Source organism: Orycteropus afer, unplaced genomic scaffold, assembly GCF_000298275.1.
Source record: "Orycteropus afer afer isolate SDZICR_OR568_19922 unplaced genomic scaffold, OryAfe1.0 scaffold00115, whole genome shotgun sequence".
Taxonomy (NCBI): Eukaryota; Metazoa; Chordata; class Mammalia; order Tubulidentata; family Orycteropodidae; genus Orycteropus; species Orycteropus afer.
Genome location: NW_006921702.1, coordinates 3,360,743 through 3,371,194, shown reverse-complemented (window position 1 = coordinate 3,371,194; position 10,452 = coordinate 3,360,743). Strand labels below are relative to the sequence as shown.

At 36.6% G+C, this 10,452-nt stretch overlaps 1 protein-coding gene across 1 annotated transcript in view; it reads left to right on the top strand.

Annotated features, from left to right (window-relative positions):
- Positions 1–10,452, top strand: part of LOC103199617 (zona pellucida binding protein) — a 334,522-nt gene that overhangs the window by 178,769 nt on the left and 145,301 nt on the right. The window contains exon 6 of the mRNA XM_007943932.2: positions 3,363–3,439. Coding sequence (XP_007942123.1) covers positions 3,363–3,439 — 77 coding nt within the window. The remainder of the gene's footprint in view (positions 1–3,362; positions 3,440–10,452) is intronic.

The window sequence follows — 10,452 nt, the reverse complement described above, 5'->3', positions numbered from 1 at the left end:
AGGGTTAACCATGAGAAAAAAGTGGGGGGGGGAACCTAAATTAAAAAAAAAAAAAAAAAATTCAACCAGGAACAGGGAAAAGAAAAAAATGCTGAAAACTAGGACCTGGGAAGGGAAGAATTAGAATAATAGTAAAAAGGACAAAAGTATTGATAATAATAGTTTTTTTAAAACAGACCAATACAAGCAAACTAATTACCAGGAAAAAAAAAGCGAAAAAGAAAAAATTAAAAATAAAAATAAAAAAAAAAAGAGAAAAAAGTCAGTGGAGGACAAGGCAAGGCACCCTGCCTGCATCTGAGCACACAGACTGTGATGGAGTTCCTGTGAGCCCAGAAGGTAGGTGGGAGTGGGGGATGGCCATACCTCCGTTCACTAAGCGGGTGTGGGGTATAAGAGTAATAAGAGGACTATCGCACCTTTTCTGAAGTTTAAAGTTGGGCATATTCAAACTGAAGATCTTGCAGGTCCAGAGTGTCCTTGGGGTTGCTGGCAAGCAGAATGTGTTCTTAAGCCCCAGGAATCTGCAAGAGTGCTGTCTCTTTAAATATTCAAAATAGTCAAGCCGCTTTTAAACATTCAAAATGGCGGCAGCCTCCTGACTGGCAAAAGTCCACAGCTCAGCCCACCTTTCTCTTCACCTTCTCCGTTAATTCACCAGTCACCAGAACAGTCCTCTGTGCAGTCCCTGACTAGCAGGGCTGATTTTTAATTCTTAGGTCTTACCAGCACTCGAGAATATGCAAGCTGTCTGTGCTGTGCCATCAGGATCGCTCAGGATTGTTGCCAGATTGCAGCTCCATCTGTCTCCTTTTTTTGGTATTTTCATGCAAATTCTTTTGCTAGTTGGGGTTTAGTCCACTTCTATATCCTTCCCTACAAGGCTCAGGGGTCCAGGATTATCTTCTGTGTCTGTGTTAATTGGTTTCCCTTTTCTTTGTTGAAGAGGGTCTATGCAGTCTTTCTGCCTAGTCTGCCATCTTACCAGAACTTAGCAGGGCTTATTTGTAGTTTAATTCTTAAGTCCTGACACTTCTTGGAAATATGCAGGCTGTCTGTGCCATCAGGATCACTGACAGACCACAGCTCTGTATGTCTCCTTTTTGGTGTTCTCATGTAGGTCGTTCTACTAGTTGGAGTTTAGTCCACTTCTTTATCTTTCCTTTCAAAGCTCAGGGTTCTGAGATTATCTTCTGTATCTGTGTTAAGTGGTTCTCCTTTTCTTTGTTGAAGAGGGTCTGTGTAATTTGTCTGCCTATTCTGTCATCTTATCAGAACTCCTCCATCTTCTGTTTCTTATTCCTCATCAGTTTTGGGCATTTATAGTTTGATAGCTTCTCTCCTATGATCTCTGAAAGGCCCTAGTCATTAGCACATTCCTAAATCCAATGGTCAGTTTTTCAATCCTCATCTTACTAAACATATAACCAGCTTTTGAGAAGTTTCCTCATCTTCATCTGTGATTACATTTTTCAAATGGTTTCAAGCACACTGTAGTGTCTTGATGTTTCTCCATCTTTGATCATTCCTCCTCTTTTCTGAAGTTTAAAGCTGGGCATATTCAAACTGAAGATCTGTCTGATCTTCCTCCTCTCATACTTTCCCTCATCAATATTCTGCTCTACCCTCAGACTTCAGTAGCTAGTAAATGTGGCTCTATTCTTCTGGTTGGTACAGGCAAAAATTTTGGATCCTCCTTGAATACCACATTCCATAACCAATCTCTCATGAAATCTTCACATTTATGCTTTACTTTCAAAATATGTTGAGAGTCCACCATCTCCTCTGCTACTTCCGTGATTCAAGCCAACAGTCTCTCTTTACTGGCTTTCTGCAGTAGTTTCTTTCTGTTTTCTTCTTTTTGTCCATTCCTTCTTTATAACACAAAAAATATTAATTAACAAGTCACCTCTAATATTATTTTTATGATTCTGTGGATTGATGGCATTAAGCTGGCTCAGCTACATTACTGTGTCAAGTTGAGAATCCACTCATGCTTAGCTGTGTGTCTTTGCTCCATGTGTTTTTATTGTAGGACCAGGGCTGAAGTTTAAAGAGGCCCCCTAGGGAAACCATGCTCTTGCAGATAAGGGAAGCATAAGATGACATGAGGAAACACATTAAGATTTAGACTCAGAACTAGTATATTGTTACCTCTGTCCATGTGCCATTGACAAGTCACATGGCCAACCTCAACGTCATGGGGTGAGAAAGTACACTGTGTCCATGTTTAGGGAATGATGAGGGTGTGCTTGCATGGAACCTGAAGAGTTTGGAATAACAGTGTAATCTGTTATTCTCTTCTTCATGGTATTCCTCTTTTACCAGTCTTATAATGGCTTTCTTTCTGCTCGTAAACCACAGTCCTTATAGCAGCCTTCACTATATGATATTATGTTGCCCCTTTGATCTCTTTTGTTTACTCTATTTTAGCCATACTTCCCTTATTGCTGTCTTTCTAACATGCTCTATTTGTTTCTGCCTTGGAGCCTTTATACTATCTGATCCCATGTGAAACTCTCAGACCTCCTTTGTTATTTTGCTCAAATATCACTTTTGATTTCCTGGTATAAAATTGAAATCCCATCACCAGCTCACATTTCCAGTCCTTCTTTTCTGCTTTCTCTATAACTCTAGTATTTCTCACCTTATCATATTATATAGTTGTTTCTGATCAGGATTATTATTTTCTCTCTCCCCACATTAGAATATAATCTCCAAAAGGTCAATGATTTTGTTCAGGTATATATCTCAAGAACTTTGAATAATGCCTGGTACTCATTAATTATTTGTTTAATGCATGAATATATAGGTTTGTCATTTCAGGTCCCATAGCCACTATCATAGGCCAACCTCATTCTAGTATTATTAACATAGCTTTTCTTATCTCCATCACTTTGTAGGGAGAGATTAAAAATTTAGTTTGTCAAATAAAAATACTATGTTTATGGATAGAGTTAAAAGGAATGTTGAATGAATATATGCACATATGTAGATATATTCATATATATATATACACATATTATATATATTAGGAAAGTTGAGAATAATTTGTTAAAAAATCAGGTTGGGAATTTGGAGACCTATGTTACAAAAGCAACAGAGCAACAGCCAGGCCTCAGTTATGAAGAAAATTGATTAATTCTTAAGTGCACTGTAAGAGTGAGGTTTTTCTGATTCATGTAAGATAAATCTTTGGCTTAGATTTGTATCTGAAAAGAGAGATTTAATGTTAGGAAATGGCTTAATCTTTTAATGAAAGAAAAATGCAAGATTTAAAAATGATTTGTTTTATATTTCAACAGCCAATTTAAATATTGTGACCTAGTAGTTTAGATCCATGATAAAATATATTTTCTCAGTTTCATCTCTAGACACTGAAAAAGGACCCAAGCCATGTAAAGATCGTAATTGTGAATCTTCAAGAAGACTTTCTAAGGTATGTTATGAAAATGGAGAAAAAGGTGAATGAACATGCTGACTGTGTAAGTAAACATCTTAGCTTTCATAAAACACATAGGGGACATTTAAGGACTTCAATAATAAAGCTCACCAAATAATAAATGATAATAAATTAATAGAACAGATAGTTCTATAAAGCACTTCACATTTGGCTTGTACATAAAGGATTTTGCAAGTGGCTATATGAAGGATGATTTTTCCTTTCATTTGGCCTTCTTTGGTTTTGATACTTAATTTATAATTATTAATCAGAATTCTGTCCATGTTATCCATCATAAAAAATATACATATTTGAAATATAATGTTTATTAACTATTTGTGTATGGCTTATACTCACCATCTTGTTTCTGTATTTAGGATAAAAATTATTCTGTAACTTCCAGCAGCTATTTAGTGTAGTTCTCTCTTTTATATTACACTTAGCATATTGTTCACACTCAGTAAGTTTTTGAAAATATTTCCCATGCCTAACTACTCTCCCCTGATAACACAAGCTTTATAAAGCATATTGTTTTAAAATATATGGAATATAAATTTATTTATGTTACAAATGATTTTGAAAACTTCATTTTATAGGCAGAGGCATTGCATATTGAGGCCCAGGCCCATTATTTTGGACCAGTGAAGTTGACAGGGAGATGATTTATTTATTTTGGATCCACTCCAAACCCACTGTTGTCAAGTCAATTGTGACTCGAGCAACCCTATATAATAGAGGATGACTGTCTCATAGGGCTTTCAAGGCTGTAAATCTTCTTTTTTTTTTTTTTTGCCAATTCAATTTTTACAAGTAAACACCTTATTGACAGTAATTGTAATAATTTTCTATGCATAACTACTTGTAATCAATGTGATTTTTCCAACACCATTAGGCCCCTTCACCCTCATCCTTTTGCCCCTGGTATTCACTAATAAACTTTCATCTTCATGTATTTGCCTTTTCTTGTCTTTTTATATAAGTGAAGTCATATAATATTGCTCCTTTTGTGATTGACTTATTTTGTTCAGTGTGACATCTTCAATATCCATCCATACAATAGCGTGTGTCAAGACTTCATTTGTCCTACTCCTACATATGGAATAATATTCCATATGTAAGTCTCTAATTATTATGGAAACAGAGTGCCACATTTTTCTTTCTCAGTGGCTGGTGGGTTCAAACTGCTGACCTTTCAGTTTGCAGCCTAGTGCTTTACACAGTGTACCACCAGGGCTCCTTTGGAACCACTCCAAAAAAACGAAAAAAAACAAACTCACTGCTGTTGAGTCAATTCTGATTCGTAGCGACCCCTCCTTGGGTTTCTGTGGTGGTATCTCTATGAAAATAGATTGCCCAGTCTTCTTTCCAATGAGTGGCTGGTGGGTCCACTAAGCCTTCTAAAATACACTTTAAGTCACCAATCTATGTAATATCGGGTGATTCCATTAAAAATTTTCCTTAGGGCTTGTTTCTCTTACCTAGGATAGATTTTGTCTTTATTCTTTAAAAGTTAGTTAAGTTTGGGGCCACTAAGAATAGAGAACAATCAATTAGTACTATTATCATCTATCATGTCATTCAGATTTGTTATTTTTCAATTATTACCTAACATATCTTTTAGACTTCTATCAAGATTGTAGAATATTTGAACTTTTAATGGTCATAGACTTGAGCTGGTATAATTTTTTGGTGATAGCATATTGTTGTGAGGTGCCGTTGAGTCAGCTCCAACTCATTGTGACCCTATGTTCAACAGAACCTAACAGTGCTAGGTCCTGCTCCAGCCTCACTCTCTTTGCTATACCTGAGCCTATTGTTGCAGACTCTGCAAATCCATCTTCTTGAGGGTCTTCCTCTTTTCCGCTGACCCTCCACCTTACTAAGTATGATCTCCTTCTCCAGGGAATGGTCCCTTCTGACAAATGACTAATGTAGGTGAGGCAAAGTCTGGCCATTTTTGCTTCCAAGAAGCATTCTGGCTGTGCTTCCTCCAGGACAATTTTGTTCATTCTTTTGGCAGTCCATGGAACTTTCAGTATTCTGCTCCAACACCACAACTCAAAAACATCAACTCTTCTTTGTTCTTCTTTATTCATTGTCCAGCTCTCACATGCATATGAGTCTATTGAAAATACCTTAGCTTGGGTTAGGCTCACTAAGGCCTAAGATGTCAATCATTATGGGTTTCATTTCATTTTTTACAATTTTCTTAGATTCATATTTCATATATTCCATGTTCTGATTATTAATGGATGTTGCAGCTGTGACTCATTTTGAGTCATGCTGTGTCAGCAAATGAATCCCAGAAACTACTCCATCCAGGTCAATAAGATCTACTCTACTTTGAGGATAGAGCTTTTCCCCAGTCATATTTTAACAACTTCCAACTTGAGGGGCTGATCTTCTGGTATTATTTAAGACAGTGTTTCACTCCTATTCATAAGGTTTTCAGTGGCCAAGTTTTGAGAACTAGACCTGGCCAAGTCTTTATTTGTAATCTGTCTTAGTGTGGAAGTTCCACCTATCCACTATGGGTTACACTTCTGGTATTTGAAGTACTGATGAACTTCCAGCCTCACAGCAATATGCAAGCCACTACAGTGGGACAGACTGACATATGAGTGGTGAAGGAGAAGCATAATCTGTTTATTCCCTTAGTATTCATTTCATTGTTATTTATTTCTTTTCTGTTTTTTTTTTTTTTCCAATCTTCAGCCATTCTTTTATAGTAGGTCCACAGGTGATAAATTATCTTAGTTTTCCTTTGTCTGAGCATATCTTCATTTCTTCTTCATTCCTGAATGCTATTTTTGTTAGATACTGTATTTGGCATTTTTTTTTTTTTTTTTTTCATCCTTAAGGAACTATGTATGCCTCTTCCTTTTAGCTTCTGTGGTTTCAGCCATATTCTCTATCTTCTCTCCTGAGACTCCAGTGGTATGGATATTAGACCTTTTGATATTGCCTTACAGGTGTTTGGGGCTTTTTGTTTTGTTTTGTTTTCAGTGTATTTTCCCTCTGTAGTTCAGATTTAGTTTTTTATTTTGCATATATTTAAGATCACTTTTTTTTTTTTAATATGTTCTATCTACTGTACTGTTGAATCTATGCATTGAGTTTTATTTTAGTATAATTTTCAGTTCTAAAATTTCTGTTTGGCTATTCTCTATATATTTTTCTCTGCTGAGCCTTTCTATTTTTTCTTTTGTCTCAAGTTTGTTGATATTTTTTTATGTTTTTATATTATTATTATATTTTGATAATATTTTAATTTTATTTTTTATTGTGGTGAGTATAGATAGATAGATTTTTTTTTTTTTTTTTATTAGGATTTGGGTGAAGATTTACAGAGTAAATTCACTTTTCATACAGCAGTTCACATATAATTTGTCTCATGTCATTGACCAAAATTTACAATGCAGCAGCTCCCCTCCCACTTCCTCCCCACAGTCACCTCCTCCCTTCATACTCTTCGAGAGGCCCATTGTCTGCCAACCCTGTATATGATCTTGGATACACTCTCCATTTAGACATACCTAATTGTTTAGCTTGTTCACCCATCTATCCGTCCCTATACCCATGTTTGCTTTCATTGACAACTCAGTATTGTATTTACAAAGGGGTTCATATTTGTTGTTTGTACTGCCCATGTAACTCTCTCTGTCTTTCTCATCCTCAATGCTGCCATATTGGTCACTCACATTTGGTACATTGCCCTTCTCTTCACCCAAATCAATATTTATCTCTATCTATCTAACAGCATTCCCTCCCCTTCCCTCCCACCCCTGGTAACCAACAAAGAAAATGTCCTCCAATATATAAACCTTTCCTTAACTTTCGCAATAACGGACTAATACAATATTTGTCCTTTTGTGACTGACTTATTTCGCTCAGCTTAATGTCCTCCAAGTTCATCCACGTTATGCGGTGTTTTGCAGATTCTACATTATTCTTTAGCGTTGCATAGTATTCCATTGTGTGAATGTACCAAAGTTTGGTTATCCATTCCTCAGATAGATAGATTTTGACAACTGAACATTTTCTACATGTACAATCCATTTACATTAATTGCTTTCATCATGTTGTATAAACTTTACCACTATCCGTTTGCAGATTTTCCCATTACACTTAAAGAAGGTCAGTGCCTTCTTTTGTTGAAGCATTTTTATGTTGACTGACTTAAAATATCTTTCAGATAATTATAACATCTCTCTCATTTCCGTATCAGTTTCTGTTGATTGTCTTTTTGCATTCAAGTTGATTTTTTTTTTTTTTTTTGGTATTTGGTATGACAGTCAATTTTGTTGAAGCCTGGACATTTGGGGTTTTATGTTTTTAGGCTATAGATCTTATTTAAACTTTCTGGTTTGCTTCATTTGCCCTAACACTGTTCCAACATGAAAAGAGAGGTGGCATTACCTCATTACTGTGAGGTTGAGGTAAAAATCTAGGTTCCTTAATCAACCTCTGTTGACATTAAAGAAAGGAAGGGCTGCTCATTACTACTGGAGTTCTGGCTCCCCACTTGGCCTCCACTACTACCATGCTGCCTGCAAGTATGTAACTGCTCCATGGATAGCATAGGAGATGGCATCATTATGATGGATAATGGTGACGTTCCATTAGACCTCCTTTGATACCATCCCAGTGGGGAATGTTAGGGATGGCTCATTACTACCAGGTGGGAGTGGAAGTCCAGTATTCCCATGTGTTTTCTATTGATACTATGAAGCAGAATAGGCTATTACTCCCTGGGATGCAAAGAGGAGAGGATGGAAGTCCAGCATCTCTACTTGCTTCTGTGGCACTATTCTGTTGAGGAAACTGGGATGCCTCCTTTTGTGGATGGGGTGGGGCAAAGGTTTTTTCTGTCCTGTTTGGTGTGAAGAACAGAAAGCATCACATTACGAGTCTCTTCATTTGTATCCTTTTGTGTTATAGTGAAGGTGTTATCATAGGTATAGTGTCACCCGTGAGCTCTGTGACCCATTCCGTGTATTATGAGACTCAAAGGAGCAAGGGAAGCCAGTCAATCTGAAGTGAGCAGAGTCATATGGACTCTTGAGTTTGTGGCTGGTACACGGAGGGGTAGAGAAAAATCCCAGATTTGGGATTTTTGGTTGGTCTGAAGTGGGGCATGGACTCCTGAGTTTGTGGCTGGTCTCACTGACCCAGCCCTGGTTGGCTGGGTATTCAGTGTTGGATTACCCAATAAGCAAGGTATGTATGGTTTACTTGTACTTATTTACTAATCTGTAGTCTTTTACTCTGGTAGCATAGTGCCTAAGGCACTTGACTGCTAACCAGAAGGCTAGTGGTTCAAACCCACCAGCCACTCCTTGGAAGGAAAGTTGGGCAATCTACTTCCGTAGTGATACTGCCTTGGAAACTCAAGGAGGGGTCACTATGAGTCAGGTCAGACACGACGGCACATAACAACAACAATCTTTTACTTGTAAGTACAACTAAGCACATGCTTACTTGGTAATCTGCTCCTCTGGGGATTAGAGAGAAAAGGCCCAGTTGATCTAATGTGAAAGGAGTGAAGAAGAACTCCCAAACTTGGCTGATACCCACTGACCCTACCTTGTGTGGCTGGAGGGGCTGCACCAACAGCTGGGGTCTGAACTGAACAGGGAAGGGAAGCTGGTATTTCCAAATGTCAGAGCTGGCACGTGGAGTGAGATTTCTTATCCATTACACAATTATGGTGTGAGAGGTGTATGGTTTTAGTTTCCCTGGACTTATTTGCATAGTAGTTGCAGTGAGCAGGATCTGCTAGAGTGGGCCCTGACTTCACAGATGGCATGTTGTTGTTGTTGTTATTTGAGCTCCCCACAGATGGTATAGGGTTGTTAATGTCTAAATGTTTTCTATCTTGCTAGGTGGTCCCTTCTTAGTCTGTTGGATGGAGAGAGCAGCTTTTTTTTTTTTTTTTTTTTTCCTTCTTTCTGTTTATACCACTTGGTCATACTAAGTTGCTGATTTCTTCAGCTCCAAGTCTAGAATAATTGAGGCAAAAAGAAAACCCAGAGTACTCATTTATGCAGTTCATTGGTCCAGAAGCCTTTACTGGTCTGCCTTCTCTTCACCTTTTGGAATCTTTTTTTTTTTTTTTTTTTAATTTTAAGAGCTTGTTTTACATTCAAAATCATGCATACATTTACACCTTTTGGAATCTTATGTTTGTTTTATATATGATGTCCAGAGTTTTTAGTTATATTTAGCAGGAAGAATAAGAGAGAGTTCATCAATTCCATCTTTTTCTTAGAGGAAATGCTCACAAAGCGTTTCTTTCTTTCTTTGTTTTTTTCTGTTTTGATGATGTTAATTTAAATATTTCTTTTATACTTTTTTTTTTTTTTTTAATTTTTGTGCTCTATTTAAGAAATCTTTGTGTGCCACTAAGTGGTAACTATTTTCTTTGGTGTTGGTTTCTAGGCATTAAAACTTTTGTGTTTAATTAAATGATCCACAGCCAATTAAGTGTTTGCATATGTTGTAATTTAAGGTTCAAGTTTCATTTCCCCCCCATAAGTTTCCAACTGTTTCAGTACCAATTGTTGAAAAGTCTATCGTTTACTCACTGAATTACCTTCACAAGTTTTTTGAAAATGGGTTGAGCATATAAACGTTAGTCTATTTCTATTTTTTCTATCATCACACACATACCATAAAATTTTGATTACTTTATTGTATCCTAAGTCTACCAGTCCTGTATGTCCTTCATTTTTATTCTTTTGAAAAATTGCTTTTCCTATTTTAAGTACTTAACATTTCCAAATAAATTTTAGAACAAGTTAGTTAATACCTTTCAAAAGCACTGCTGGGATTTTCATTGGAAATGTGTTGAATAAATTAATTTGGAGAACTGATATCCTAATATATTTAGCCTTCTCATCCATTATCCTGATATATCTATTTATTTATTTATAATTTAGGTCTTCTTTTATTTTTCTAAACAGTATTTGGATTTTTCACCATTAAGGTGTTGTATATATTTTAACTTT